Source organism: Chiloscyllium punctatum, chromosome 33 (genome assembly GCF_047496795.1).
Source record: "Chiloscyllium punctatum isolate Juve2018m chromosome 33, sChiPun1.3, whole genome shotgun sequence".
NCBI lineage: Eukaryota > Metazoa > Chordata > Chondrichthyes > Orectolobiformes > Hemiscylliidae > Chiloscyllium > Chiloscyllium punctatum.
Genome location: NC_092771.1, coordinates 13,110,774 through 13,125,988, shown reverse-complemented (window position 1 = coordinate 13,125,988; position 15,215 = coordinate 13,110,774). Strand labels below are relative to the sequence as shown.

The 15,215-nt window shown below is 55.8% G+C and overlaps 1 protein-coding gene across 6 annotated transcripts in view; it reads right to left on the bottom strand.

The window, feature by feature from the left end:
• Positions 1 to 15,215, bottom strand: part of LOC140458444 (uncharacterized) — a 128,323-nt gene that overhangs the window by 98,223 nt on the left and 14,885 nt on the right. For all 6 annotated transcript variants that reach the window (XM_072553016.1, XM_072553018.1, XM_072553017.1 and 3 more), the window contains exon 2: positions 6,733 to 6,875. In XM_072553016.1, coding sequence (XP_072409117.1) covers positions 6,733 to 6,875 — 143 coding nt within the window. The remainder of the gene's footprint in view (positions 1 to 6,732; positions 6,876 to 15,215) is intronic.

The following is a 15,215-nucleotide window of genomic DNA, read 5'->3' as shown; positions in this document are numbered from 1 at the left end:
TAAGTACTTCTCACGTGAAGTCCTGTTCAAGTCCAACACAACCACCTTGGTCTCATTTTCAACGCCCCTATTGATAAAATCAAATATATTTTTTAGATTAGACTCCCTACAGTACAGAAACAGGCCCTATGGCCCAACAAGTCCTCACCAAACCTCCAAAGAGTATTAACGGTTGCCTCACCCTGGGCTGCAACCATCAATGACACCCAGGTCTCTCTGCTCCTCGATTCCAATTACGGTCGTACCCTTTAGTTTATTTTATTTTGTTTTATCTCTCCACTTTCCTCCGATCAAAATGAACTTCAACTTACACCCACTCCACCCAAGTCCTTTCAGAGCTCTACACTGTCCTCCTCACAGGCCACAATACTTCCAGGTTCTGCATCCTCCACAAATGTTGGAGCTGTGTCCTTCACACCAATGTCTAAATCTTTAATACAGATCAGGAAAAGCAAGTGTTTCAGCGCTGATTTCTTGAGAAAGTGAGGACTGTAGATGCTGGAGATCAGAGCTTAAAAATGTGTTGCTGGAAAAGCGCAGCAGGTCAGGCAGCATCAAAGGAGCAGGAGAATCGACATTTCAAGCATAAGCCCTTCTTCAGGAATGAGGAGGATGTGCCAAGCAGGCTAAGATAAAAGGTAGGGAGGGGGGACTTGGGGGAGGGGACACCACTTGAGAACTCCATTAGAAAACCTCCTTCTAGCCCCAGAAAAATCCACAAAGCACCAATCGCCATTTCCTCTCACTTAGCGAATTTCCCACCCATGTTGCTGCCCCTTTAATTCCATGAGTGATAACTTTGGTCAGAAGTCTTTTGAACAGTAGTGCATTAAGTGGCCAGTCACATTACTGCAAAGCCACTGACTTGGCGCAATCTGCCTTTATTTTTGGAACCTTTTCAGCCCACGATCAAGATGCTTGCTTTGATAACCTATACAGGGGAACCTCGATTATCCGAGTGACACAGGTGGGAGTATTTTGCTCGGATAATCGAATATTTGGATCATCAAATGCCGAATAACACAGTTTAGCCAAGCATTGGGCACTTTGCGATCTTGGACGGATAATCCAAAGTTTGGATAATCGAGGTTCCTCTGTAGCAGAATGAGGCACTGCAACAGCGTGCAATAGTTAACTGATTGTTACAACTCAACTAGGTTTAATGCACTGACAGACATGTCCCACTGCTCCACAAACCGCCACAACTCTAGAAATACCACCTAGGTGATCAATTTGCCCAGCAGAATGCTATTCAGGAAATAAAATTCACACCAGGTTTCATCATTAACAAGAAACACCTATTTATTGCAAACAGACTTGTTCTTTAACAGGTGCTTCGGTCCTGGAAAGTGGAGTCACAGGTTGACAGGTTGGTGAAGAAGGCATTGGAATGCTTCCCTGCATTGGTCAGAACAGTGAGTATGGAAGTTGGGACATTATGTTATGGCTGTGTAGGACATAGGTGAGGCCACTTCTTAAATACTGCGTACAGGTCGGCTTGCTATAGGAAAGATATTGTTAAAGTTGAAAGAGCGCAGAAAAGATTTACAAGGATGTTGCCGGGATTGGAGAGGCTGAATAGGCTTGGGGATTTTACCCCCTAGAACATCGGAGGCCGAGGGGTGACCTTACCGAGGTATTTAAATCATGAGGGGGATGGCTATGGTTAGTAGACAAAGTATTTTTCTTGGGGTGGGGGAGTCCAAGACTATAGGTTTGAGGGGAAAGATTTGAGAAGGACCCGAGGGGTAACTTTTTCACACAGAGGGTGGTGTGTGTATGGAATGAGCTGCCTGAGGAAGTGGTGGAGGCTGGTAAAATTACAACATTTAAAAGGCATCTGGATGGGTACACAAATAATAAGAGTTCAGAGGGGTATGGGCCAAATGCTGGCAAATGGGATTAGCTCAGATTGGGATGTCTGGTCAGCGCAGTTGAGTTGGTTGAAAGGTCTGTATCCGTATTGTATGACCCTATGACTCTTAAGTGGTAGAGAAAACAAATAAACTACAATACAGCTTGAACTATATCTCATTAAACCCTCAACACACAAACACTGCCCAGAAAGATTCATCAGACTCCAGGTGTAGGTCTCCCTTATTTCGCCGTCAATTTGAATTTGCTGTCCCCGACAGCTCCTACATATCGAGGGCGAAGGACGACAGAAACCTTCGCTGTCAGGAAATACAAAAATGAAACAGACGGTTCAATGTATCTTGCAAATAACTTAATAAGGTAGTGGAGCTCAATGGTTATCTGGGTGACAACGTTGATTGACCAGTGAGACTAGAGAATCCACATTGATGGCAAAACAGGAAGTGAAAATCAGGAACTATTTGCCATTATGAAAGAATTGATATAAAAATCAGGGACATGCAAGTGGGTGATTAAAAGAGTAACAGAAATACAAAATCATCGAATTTACCCCACAAGGGGCTGGAATAGCACACAGGTAATATTCATTTTTTTCAGGGCCAGAGAGGATGTTCATTAGTAATTATGATGTGCTGTGTTGTTAAAATCATGGAGAATCCTGATTGTTTCAACCTCAAGCTTCATTGTTCTGACCCATGAAGGCAACCGTGCCCAATGCCACCTTCACCACCCTGTTGACCTGTGACTCCACTTTCAATCCTGATTGAAACAGCCTCCCATGTGATAACAGTGGGGAACTAGTTCATGTCTGAACAGTGATGTTTGCCCAAATTCCAGCTACAAAGGCTGTAATAGTGCAGCCCTGATAAGTGAAGTATATTGTGTATTTCAGTGTTTAACTGCATGTGGCATCTGCTGGTGTTAGCCCATCAGCTTGGTTTCCAACCACAGCCAGCAATGACAGCATAAGCATTTTAGCTATACCAGGTACTGGGCCATGGGTAAGGACAGAAGGATGTGGCTCTGATGCCTCACAATCTTCAACAACCCAGCAGCTGGCATTCACATGAAGAGGGATTTTGGGGTGTGTGTGTGTGTGTATGAGAGAGAGAGAGAGAGAGAGAGAGAGAGTGCATCTGTGTCTGTACGTGTGTGTGCGCGCATCTGTGTCTGTGTCTGTGTGTGTGTGCGTGCTTGTGCGCGGGGGGGGGGGGTGTTGCTCTGCAGAAATCTTAGGAGGAATAGGGAGAAACAAATTGACATTTCGGCATATTTCTCAAATTACATCATTAGTGTGTTAAGGACCAGAAATATTCGCAACCCGCAGTGCTAAAAGAGATGGTCTATTATTAAGAATAGAGGCAAATGATGACTTGTGATCCTGGGATGCTTTTCAGTTTTAATCACAGAGTGGGTGGACACACTGCCTCAGTAACACGCAGCTGAGTCATTGAATCGTTTACAAGAATTTGCACCAAGCATTTCCCCAAGTGGGAGGGTAGATTCCAAAGGAAAGTACGAGAACAAGGGACTATTCCAAGACAAAGGCAAAGCACTGCAGACGCAGAAAGTGCTGGAGAAACTCAGCAGGTCTGGCAATGTCTGTGGAGAGAGAAACAAAGTTAAACATTGCAAGCCCATTATGACTATTCTAGAGACCTCTCTGTCTTTCTAGCTGGGACTATCCACTGATAATCTTTGCAAACCTAACTCCCACTGCTATCTGAACAACACTTTCTCTTAAGGTGTTTCCTTTAAGAGTCCATTGTATTCTCCCAGTTTCTCCATTTCTCTCATTATCACAACACTGACAATGATGCCACCTTCCAGCAGAGGTACCTTTTACTTCCTCACTGTCCAAGGCTCCAAATGCTCCTTACAGGTGAAACAGTGATTTACCTGTACTTCTTGCAAATTAGGAAGCTGCGTTTGCTGCTCACTATGCCATCTCCTGGCAATGGGAAAACCCAATGTAAACAAAGTGACCGATTTGCAGACCACTTTTTCAAGCATGACCCAACCTTCTGGTCTCTCGCCATCTAATTACACTAATCTCCCCTCATGCCCACATTAGTGTCTTAGATTTCTGCAAGAAAGACTACCAGAAGCTGGGATAGCAGCATTTCATTTTCCCTTCAGTTACTTTACATCCTCCTGGACATCAGACCAAGAACTTTGCCCTCCATTTTGCCTACTTGCCTCAACATACTCCCTCTCCTCTCCCCCAACTATCTGCATTCCTCAGTTTTGCCTTCAATAGGGAGAGAGGTGACCTAATTGTTTTTTCTATTAACACCTACCCTGCATCTATATCACTTCTCAACACTATCACCACTCCTTTTGCCTTTTGTTCCATGACACCAGTGATCTCAGTTGCCTGCGGCTCCCCTACCTTCCCTTCTATTGGTTCCTCCACCTTTTCTTTCTACTGTATAAAAGCCATCTCTTTTCCACCTCTCTCTTCAGTTCTAAGGAGTCATATTGGGTTCACAATATTACATTCTGTTTCTGTCTCCACAGATGTTGCCAGAGCTGCCGAGTTTCCCCAGCACTTTCTATTTTTATTACAAGTTGGCTGCAAAATAACTGTTACATAAATAACTTGCAGCAAAATATTTCATTCCACACTGTGCTGCAGGAACACTTGCAGACCTACCAGGCTTTGAAGCAGTCTGGGAGCTGCTGTCTAGGTTCCCTGTACAGATGAGGATTTTAATGATCAGAAAGAGTACAGTTTCTTATCCATTGGCACCACTGAGCTAACCAGACAAACAAACACTTCATGTCACAATCCTCTACCCAGATCAACCTGTCCAATCCTGCCCTTGACTAATAAAATTTCATTTAATAGCTCATTCCACAATTAGGATGCCCCAAATTATTTTATTGCAAATAGAGAGTCATTGAGTTGGAAACAGCACGGAAACAAATCCTTCGGTCCAACTTGTCCATGCCAGTCAGATTCCCTAAGTTAATCTAGTTCCATTTCTTAGCATGTGACCTATTTCCCTCCAAACCCTTCCTATTCATATACCCATCCAGATGCCTTTTAAATGTTGCAATTGTACCAGCCTCCACCACATCCTCTGGCAGCTCATTCCATACACTCACCATCCTCTGAAAAGGTTGTCCCTTAGGTACCTTTTAAGTCTTTCCCCTCTTACCTTAAACACATACCCTCTAGCTTTGGACTCCCCTACCCTTGGAAAAGATCTTGACTATTCACCCTATCCACGTCCCTCCTGATTTTATAAGGTCGCCCCTCAGGCACTGACACTCCAGCGAAAATAGCCCCTGCCTATTCAGTCTTTCCCTATAGCTCAAATCCTCCAACCCTATTGTAATGATTGAAACTAGGTGGATTTTGTTGACCTGAGACCCTTGATCGGGGTTGTAAACCTGGGCCAATCAGGGAGCCCTGGCTGACAGATAAAAACAGGGAATGCAACTCAGGGACTGATTCTGAGCTAGCTGGCCACATGTAGATAAAGGGTGACTTGGTGAAGGGGGTATCAGCCTCTGGACAGTTATTTCAAAAGTCTTGTTCTCAGTATTGAGACCATTGTAATTCAGGAAACAAGGCAGCCACATTGTACATAGGAAGCTCCCAAAACAAAAAGCAGTGGGATAACTACCTCATCTCTGTGATGTTGAGTGAGGGACAGAGAACTGTCATGGCATTGGCAAGAATTACCTTGCTCTTTTTAAAACATAGTGCCATGGCATCTTTTAGGTTCGCTTGAAGGGGCAACTGGTCTAACATTGCATCAAGAAAACGGTCCTCCCAACAGTGAGGCTCCTCCTAAGAACTCCATTGCATGAGTCAGTTTGAATTTCTTTCCACAAAATGTCCCTTTCCAAGTTGTATGCCTTATGTTACATAACTGTTCAAATTTGATATTATGTAAAATGCAACACAGATCGCTTGTTGTCGATGCTGTGTGTGTGTGAGAGAGAGAGAGAGAGAGACAGAGTGTGTCTCGGTCAATGTGTGCCTGTGTGTATGTGCATGAATTTGTGTCAGTGTCTCACTGTGTGTGCATGCATATGGTTGTGTACATGTAAGTCTGTGTGTATGTATTTACATGTGTTTGCGTGTGCATGTAGGTGTTTATCTGTGTGCACGTGTTTGCATGTGTGTGTGTTTGCTTGCGTGTGTGTGCGTGTGCGTGTTCTGAGGTGCTCAAGCACGCTTGGAATTACAGGTTCCTTTGCAATATTCATTACATGTCAAGCACACAGCCCGAGAGGTGTTTACAGATGTTTCAGCCCCTCAGGGCTCTGTGTTGAGGGGACCCTAGGTTCTGGCTTTTCCCTGCCTAGCTTCTGCAGCTACACTTTCGGTACATCACTCAGCAAATAACCCTAGACCTTGGCCAGTCTACAGCACCAACAGCTCCAGAAGACGAGCAAGTGTCAGGGAGCCCAGAGCCTGCCTTTCACTGAGCTGCTCATCCTCCAGCCACAGCTGCTGATTGCTTCAGTGCGTCTCCCTGGGAACAGCCTGTGGAGCACAGCCTGTCCTACATCATGGAACTCGATAAAATCCCCTTTCCAGAACTGTGCCAACAGGATCCTAAACTTCTCTCTGCCTGCGTCACTGGAGCCCAGTGCAGCCAGTTTACACAAACCCGACTGATCCGAACCATCTCCTGCCCAATCCATCCTGGTTTCCATCAAATCTGTACCAGATCGGTCGGGCTTTTTATGATTATAGCAGCTCACAGGAGGGAAGAGATAAAAGAGAAAGATCAGGAATTTGAATGTGTTAATTCTCTCGGATACACTAAAGCAGGCGTGAGCACAAATACATTTTACTGAGATGGCAGATATCATCCAACAAATTCACGCTCCTACCTGCCACTGTCAGACAGATCATAGCAGCGCCTCCAAGCTAACCGCAGAGAGTTGTTTCGTGTCGCATTAACAGCTCCCGGACCGTTCACCGTGCAGCAGGGACCCGTCGGATCGAAGCATTTCAGGTCCTCGGGCAGAGAATCCTAAAGTGGTCGGAATGAAAAGGAGGGCTCAGGTCAGAAAGGAACCGTTCAGCACTCAACAGAGCTCCCTCCTCCACAATCTGAGAGTGAGGTGCTGTGGTTACTGTGCACACTATCAAGATGACAGCTTGCCAGCTTACTTAAAGCTGCACTGCTTATATAACGGGTTCAAAATGGTGAGGCAATTTAGGGCCCAATATCTGCCACTGAGTGAGTGTCAGGTTCGCACACATTCGATTGGGGTCCGCATTCTCGTCCTACACTGCACAGATGCCAGGAGTTGAATTGGACTTGGCACCAAGGGCATGGCCGACATTGTGAGTAGGGGTTTTGTTGGCGGATTGGAGCAGTGGCTGAGAGATGGTGGGGATGGAAGCGAGGGAGAGGAGGCGTGGGTGTGGGGTCAGTGAGGGCAGAATGGGGGGTTGGAATTGGGGCTGGGGGGGGGGGGGGGGAAAGTGGGTTTGGTGGGGGTAGGGACTGGGGAAGGTGTTGACGGGAAGTGGGGGTGCGGAGTGTGGCTTCAAGTGGGGAGTGGAGAGTGAGGTGGAGAGTGGGAGTCGGGTTGTGGGTGGGAGCTTGTGGGTGGGATTGGGGATTGGAGAGTGGGGGTGGCGGGTGTGGGGGTGAGGACGGGGTTTGTGGTTTGGGAACTGTGGGGCTGGAGAGTTGAGTGTGGAGTGGAAAGTGGGGGAGGGGATGTAGAGGTGGGGAGTGTGGAAGGTGTTGATGGGGAGTGACTGTAGTGTGGGTGGGGAAGGCTGTTAGAAGTTGGTGGAGAATGTGGTTGGGGAGTGAGGGGGGTGTGGTTGCGGAGAGAGGGGGGGTGTGGGTGGGGAGTGGTGGCGATGTAGGTGGGGAGTGAGGGCAGTGTGGGTGGAGAGTGAGGAGGGTATGGGGGCAGTGTGGGTGGGGAGTGAGGTTGGTGCAGATGGGGAATGAGAGGGGTGCGGGTGGGGAGAGAGGGCGGTGTGGGTGGGGAGTAAGAGGGGTGTGGGTGGGGAGAGAGGGGGGTGTGGGTGGGGAGTAAGGGTGGCGTGAGGGGGAATGGGAGGCGGTTTGGGCGGGGAGTGAGAGGGGTGTGGGGGGGGAGTGAGAGGGATGTGGGTGGGGAGTGGGGACGGTGTGGGCGGGGAGTGGGGGCAGTGTGGTTGGGGAATGAGGTGGTGCAGGTGGGGAGTGAGGGGGTGTGGGTGGGGAGTGAGGGGGTGTGGGTGGGGAGTGGGGGGTGTGGGTGGGGAGTGGGGGGTGTGGGTGGGGAGTGGGGGGTGTGGGTGGGAGTGGGGGCTGTGTAGTTGGGGAATGAGGTGGTGTGGGTGGGGAGTGAGGGGGTGTGGGTGGGGAGTGGGGAAGGTGTGGGTGGGGAGTGTGGGTGGGGAGTGAGGGTGGTGTGGGTGGGGAGTGAGGGTAGTGTGGGTGGAGAGTGGGGGTGTGTGAATGGGGAGTGAGGGCGGTGTGGGTGGGGAGTGAGGGCGGTGTGGGTGGGGAGTGAGGGTGGTGTGGGTGGGGAGTGAGGGTAGTGTGGGTGGGGAGTGAGGGTAGTGTGGGTGGGGAGTGAGGGTAGTGTGGGTGGGGAGTGGGGGTGTGTGAATGGGGAGTGAGGGCGGTGTGGGTGGGAAGTGAGGGCGGTGTGGGCGGGGAGTGAGGTGAGTGTGAGCGGGAAGTGAGAGGAGTGTGGGTGGAGAGTGAGAGGGGTGTGGGTGGGGCGTGGGGGCGGTGTGGGTGAGGAGTGAGAGGGGTGTGGGTGGAGAGTGAGAGGGGTGTGGGTGGGAATGGGGATGGTGTGGGTGGGGAGTGAGAGGGGTGTGGGTGGGGAGTGAGGCGGTGTGGGTAGGGAGTAATAGGGGTGTGGGTGGAGAGTGATAGGGATGTGGGAGGGGAATGTGGGCAGTGTGGGTGGGGCGTGGGGCAGTGTGGGTGGGGCGTGGGGGCAGTGTGGGTGTGGTTAGGGAATGAGGTGGTGTGGTTGGGGAGTGGGGACGGTGTGGGTGGGGAGTGGGGACGGTGTGGGTGGGGAGTGGGGACGGTGTGGGTGGAGAGTGAGTGGGGTTGTGGGCGGGGAGTGAGAGGGGTGCAGGCGGGGAGTGGGGACAGTGTGGGCGGGGAGTGAGGGGGTGTGGGTGGGGATTGAGGGCGGTGTGTGGGGGAGTGTGGGTGGGGAGTGAGAGGGGTGTGGGTGGGGAGTGAGAGGTGTGTGGGTGGGGAGTGGGGGTGGTGTGGGCGGGCAGTGGGAGGGGTGTGGGTGGGGAGTGAGGGGAGTTTGGGAGGGAAATGAGAGGGGTATGGGTGGAGAGTGAGTGGGGTGTGGGTAGAGAGTGAGGGCGGTGCGGGTGGGGAGTGAGGGGGCGTGGGTGGGGAGTGAGGAAGGTGTGGGTGGGGAGTGAGGGGGGTGCGGGCGATTAGTGAGAGGGGTGTGGGCGAGGAATGAGAGGGATGTGGGTGGGGAGTGGGGACGGTGTGGGTGGGGAGTGGGGGGTTTGTGGGTGGGAAGTGAGGGGGGAGGGACGGTGGTGAGGTCAGGGAGTGGGGACGGTGTGGGTGGGGAGTGGGGACGGTGTGGGTGGGGAGTGGGGACGGTGTGGGTGGGAAGTGAGGGGGGAGGGACAGTGGTGAGGTCAGGGAGTGGGGACGGTGTGGGCGGGGAGCGAGAGGGGTGTGGGCAGAGAGTGAGGCGGGTGTGGGCGGAGCGTGAGGGGGGTGTGGGTGGGGAGTAAGGGCAGTGTGGGCGGGGAGTGGGGACGGTGTGGGTGGGGAGTGGGGACGGTGTGGGTGGGGAGTGAGGGGAGTGTGGGCGGGGAGTGAGAGTGGTGTGGGTGGGGCGTGGGGACGGTGTGGGTGGGGAGTGAGAGGGGTGTGGGTGTGGGTGGGGAATGTGTGCAGTGTGGGTGGGGAGTGAGGCGGATGTGGGTGGGGAGTGGGGACGGTCTGGGTGGGGAGTAATAGGGGTGTGGGTGGAGAGTGATAGGGATGTGGGAGGGGAATGTGGGCAGTGTGGGTGGGGAGTGGGGGCTGTGTGGTTGGGGAATGAGGTGGTGTGGGTGGGGAGTGAGGGTGGTGTGGGTGGGGAGTGAGGGTGGTGTGGGTGGGGAGTGAGGGTGGTGTGGGTGGGGAGTGAGGGTGGTGTGGGTGGGGAGTGAGGGTGGTGTGGGTGGGGAGTGAGGGTGGTGTGGGTGGGGAGTGAGGGTGGTGTGGGTGGGGAGTGAGGGTGGTGTGGGTGGGGAGTGAGGGTGGTGTGGGTGGGGAGTGAGGGTGGTGTGGGTGGGGAGTGAGGGTGCTGTGGGTGGGGAGCGAAGGGGTGTGGGTGGGGAGCGAAGGGGTGTGGGTGGGGAGTGAGGGTGGTGTGGGTGGGGAGTGAGGGTGGTGTGGGTGGGGAGTGAGGGTGCTGTGGGTGGGGAGCGAAGGGGTGTGGGTGGGGAGCGAAGGGGTGTGGGTGGGGAGCGAAGGGGTGTGGGTGGGGGTGATTGCGGTGTGGGCGATGATTGAGGGGGTGTAGGTGGGGAGTGGGCATGGTGTGGGTGTGGAGTGAGAGGGGTGTGGGTGGGGAGTGAGAGGGGTGCGGGCGGGGAGTGAGAGGGGTGCGGGCGGGGAGTGAGAGGGGTGCGGGCGGGGAGTGAGAGGGGTGTGGGTGGGGAGTGAGGATGGTGTGGGCGGGGAGTGAGAGGGGTGCGGGCGGGGAGTGAGAGGGGTGCGGGCGGGGAGTGAGAGGGGTGTGGGTGGGGAGTGAGGATGGTGTGGGCGGGGAGTGAGAGGGGTGCGGGCGGGGAGTGAGAGGGGTGCGGGCGGGGAGTGAGAGGGGTGCGGGCGGGGAGTGAGAGGGGTGCGGGCGGGGAGTGAGAGGGGTGCGGGCGGGGAGTGAGAGGGGTGCGGGCGGGGAGTGAGAGGGGTGCGGGCGGGGAGTGGGGATGGTGTGGGCTGCGTGTGGGGACAGTGTAGGCGGGGAGTGATGGGGTGTGGGTGGGGAGTGAGGATGGTGTGGGTGGGGAGTGAGAGCGGTGTGGGTGGGGAGTGAGGGCGGTGTGGGTGGGGAGTGGGGGTGGTGTGGGCGGGGAGTGGGAGGGGTGTGGGCGGGGAGTGGGGGGAGTTTGGGAGGGAAGTGAGAGGGGTGTGGGTAGAGAGTGAGTGGGGTGTGGGTAGAGAGTGATGGCGGTGCGGGTGGGGAGTGAGGGGGCGTGGGTGGGGAGTGAGGGGGGTGTGGGCGAGGAATGAGAGGGATGTGGGTGGGGAGTGGGGGCGGTGTGGGTGGGGAGTGGGGGGTTTGTGGGTGGGAAGTGAGGGGGGAGGGACGGTGGTGAGGTCAGGGAGTGGGGACGGTGTGGGCGGGGAGCGAAAGGGGTGTGGGCAGAGAGTGAGGCGGGTGTGGGCAGAGCGTGAGGGGAGTGTGGGTGGGGAGTAAGGGCGGTGTGGGCGGTGTGGGCGGGGAGTGGGGGCGGTGTGGGTGGGGAGTGAGGGAGAGTGGGTCGGGAGTGAGTGGGAGTGGGTGGGGCGTGAGAGGGGTGTGGGTGGGGAGTGAGGGGGGTGTGGGTGGGGAGTGAGGGGGGTATGGGTGGGGAGTGAGGGGGGTGTGGGTGGGGAGTGAGGGGGGTGTGGGTGGGGAGTGAGGGGGGTGTGGGTGGGGAGTGAGGGGGGTGTGGGTGGGGAGTGAGGGGGGTGTGGGTGGGGAGTGAGGGGGGTGTGGGTGGGGAGTGAGGGGGGTGTGGGTGGGGAGTGAGGGGGGTGTGGGTGGGGAGTGAGGGGGGTGTGGGTGGGGAGTGAGGGGGGTGTGGGTGGGGAGTGAGGGGGGTGTGGGTGGGGAGTGAGGGGGGTGTGGGTGGGGAGTGAGGGGGGTGTGGGTGGGGAGTGAGGGGGGTGTGGGTGGGGAGTGAGGGGGGTGTGGGTGGGGAGTGAGGGGGGTGTGGGTGGGGAGTGAGGGGGGTGTGGGTGGGGAGTGAGGGGGGTGTGGGTGGGGAGTGAGGGGGGTGTGGGTGGGGAGTGAGGGGGGTGTGGGTGGGGAGTGGGGGCGGAGTGGGTGGGGAGTGAGAGGGGTGTGGGTGTGGGTGGGGAATGTGTGCAGTGTGGGTGGGGAGTGAGGCGGATGTGGGTGGGGAGTGGGGACGGTCTGGGTGGGGAGTAATAGGGGTGTGGGTGGAGAGTGATAGGGATGTGGGAGGGGAATGTGGGCAGTGTGGGTGGGGCGTGGGGCAGTGTGGGTGGAGAGTGGGGGCAGTGTGGTTGGGGAATGAGGTGGTGTGGGTGGGGAGTGAGGGCGGTCTGGGTGGGGAGTAATAGGGGTGTGGGAGGGGAATGTGGGCAGTGTGGGTGGGGCGTGGGGGCAGTGTGGGTGAGGAGTGGGCAGTGAGGGCGGTGTGGGTGGGGAGTGGAGGCCGTGTGGGTGGGGAATAGGGGCGGTGTGGGTGGGGAATGGGGCGGTGTGGGTGAAGAGTGTGGGCGGTGTGGGTGAAGAGTGTGGGCGGTGTGGGTGAAGAGTGTGGGCAGTGTGGGTGAAGAGTGTGGGCAGTGTGGGTGAAGAGTGTGGGCAGTGTGGGTGAAGAGTGTGGGCGGTGTGGGTGAAGAGTGTGGGCGGTGTGGGTGAAGAGTGTGGGCGGTGTGGGTGAAGAGTGTGGGCGGTGTGGGTGAAGAGTGTGGGCGGTGTGGGTGAAGAGTGTGGGCGGTGTGGGTGAAGAGTGTGGGCAGTGTGGGTGAAGAGTGTGGGCAGTGTGGGTGAAGAGTGTGGGCGGTGTGGGTGGGGAATGGGGGCAGGGAATGGGGTGGTGTGGGTGGGGAGTGTGGGTAGGGAATGGGGCGGTGTGGGTGGGGAGTGTGGGTAGGGAATGGGGCGGTGTGGGTGGGGAGTGTGGGCAGTGTGGGTGGAGAGTGTGGGTAGAGAATGGGGCGGTGTGGGTGGAGAGTGTGGGCGATGTGGGTGGGGAATAGGGGCGGTGTGGGTGGAGTGTGTGGACGGTGTGGGAGGGGAGTGAGGGCATTGTGCGTGGGGAGTGTGGGCAGTGTGGGTGGGGAATAGGGGCGGTGTGGGTGGGGAGTGTGGGCAGTGTGGGTGGAGAGTGTGGGTAGAGAATGGGGCGGTGTGGGTGGAGAGTGTGGGCGATGTGGGTGGGGAATAGGGGCGGTGTGGGTGGAGTGTGTGGACGGTGTGGGAGGGGAGTGAGGGCATTGTGCGTGGGGAGTGTGGGCAGTGTGGGTGGGGAATAGGGGCGGTGTGGGTGGAGTGTGTGGACGGTGTGGGAGGGGAGTGAGAGTTGAGGGGGAGGTGTGAGGGTGGGGAGTGAGGGCGGTGTGGGTGCAGAGTGAGAAGGGTGTGGTTGGGGAATGGGGCGGTGAGGGTGGGGAGTGAGGGTGGTGTTTGTGGGGAGTGTGGATGGAGTAGATGGGAAGTAAGGACTGTGTGGGTGGTGAGTGTGGGCGGTGTAGGTGGGGAGTGGAGGCAGTGTGGGTGGGGAGTGGAGGCAGTGTGGGTGGGGAGTGGAGGCAGTGTGGGTGGGGAGTGGAGGCAGTGTGGGTGGGGAGTGGGGAGTGAGGGCGGTGTGGGTGGGGAGTGGGGGCGGTGTGGGTGGGGAGTGGGGGCGGTGTGGGTGGGGAGTGGGAGGGGTGTGGGTGGGGAGTGGAGGCAGTGTGGGTGGGGAGTGGGGAGTGAGGGTGGTGTGGGTGGGGAGTGAGAGGGGTGTGGGTGGGGAGTAAGGGCGGTGTGGGTGGGGAGTGGGGGCGGTGTGGGTGGGGAGTGGGAGGGGTGTGGGTGGGGAGTGAGAGGGGTGTGGGTGGGGAGTGGGGGCGGTGTGGGTGGGGAGTGGGGGCGGTGTGGGTGGGGAGTGAGAGGGGTGTGGGTAGGGAGTGTGGGCAGGAATGAGAGGGGTGTTGGTGGGGAGTTAGAGGGGTGTGGTGGGGTGTGGGGGTGGTGGGGGTGGGGAATAGGTGTGTGGGTGAGGAGTGAGGGCGGTGTGGGTGGGGAGTGAGAGAGGTGTGGGTGGGGAATAGGTGTGGTGTGGGTGAGGAGTGAGGGCGGTGTGGGTGGGGAGTGAGAGAGGTGTGGGTGGGGAATAGGTGTGGTGTGGGTGAGGAGTGAGGGCGGTGTGGGTGGGGAGTGAGAGAGGTGTGGGTGGGGAATAGGTGTGGTGTGGGTGAGGAGTGAGGGCGGTGTGGGTGGGGAGTGAGAGTTGAGGGGGAGGTGTGTGGGTGGGGAGGGTGGGTTGGGGGGAGGTGTGTGGGTGGGGAGTGAGAGTTGAGGGGGCGGTGTGTGGGTGGGGAGTGAGGGCGGTGTGGGTGGGGAGTGAGGATTGGGGGGAGGTGTGTGGGTGGATAAGGCTGTTAGAGTTTGTATTCAGCCAGCAGCTGCTCCCATTCTGGAGGTGTGGGGGTCTGGGGGTGGACAGCACCCAGCCTGTGAGCAATGATGATGAGACTTCACTCACTCCACCCAATCCAATAGTGAGCAGAGATCACTCAGCGAGGGGTGGCCCGCTGTCCGAGCTGCCACACAGCTGCTGTCCTTTGCAGGTACCCCCCAGTTTGAATCTGGGCAATTAGCTGCTCATTCAGCTGCCTGTTTGCCACACGCAGGTGTGTGAGCTAGTTAGAGATGTTGCTCACAAATAAGGGATTTTAGGAGACACACAATGATACTAGTGAACAAGGCACAGCGGTTCACTCTCAAGCGGCTAAGTTTCAGGAGATTGTTCCTGGAGTTGTGGGGGGAGCAGAGTTTGGGTTGAATCAGCATGGCAGCCAGTAATCACAGCTTACTGATCACAGACAGTCTGTGAAGGGGAGAGAAGAAGTGTGTGGTGTATTAGCGTGCTCTGGATTTGACAGGGAGTTGGAAACCGTTTCAATCAGAACTTTCATCCGAGAGCGAGAGTGTATTTGGAAAGGATGCAGGAATGCAGCACTCTGGCAAGCAAACGGCACTAACTGGATAGCCCATCCCAAGAGACGGCACAGGCTTGATGGGCCAAATGGCTTCTTCGCGGACTATACAGTTGGAAGGTTGTATGGGCAATAGGGAGCTCAAATGTAACCAGGTCATAGTCCTCTGTCGCAACGATCTGATATTTCATTGATAGAGTCTCACACATCAGTTTACCATCAGTTGGTGGCTAAGTGGCTAGCACTGCTGCCTCACGGCACCAGGGACCCGGCCTGGTTCGATTCCAGCTTCAGGCGACTGTCTGTATGGAGTTTACACATTCTCCCCATGTCTGTGTCGGTTTCCTCCCATGTGCAGGCTAGATGAATTAGCCATGCTAAATTGCCCATAGTGCTCAGGAATATGCAAATTAGATGCATTATTCAGTGGAAATGGGGGGTGGGTTACTCTTCGGAGAGTCGGTGTGGACTTGTTGGGCCAAATGG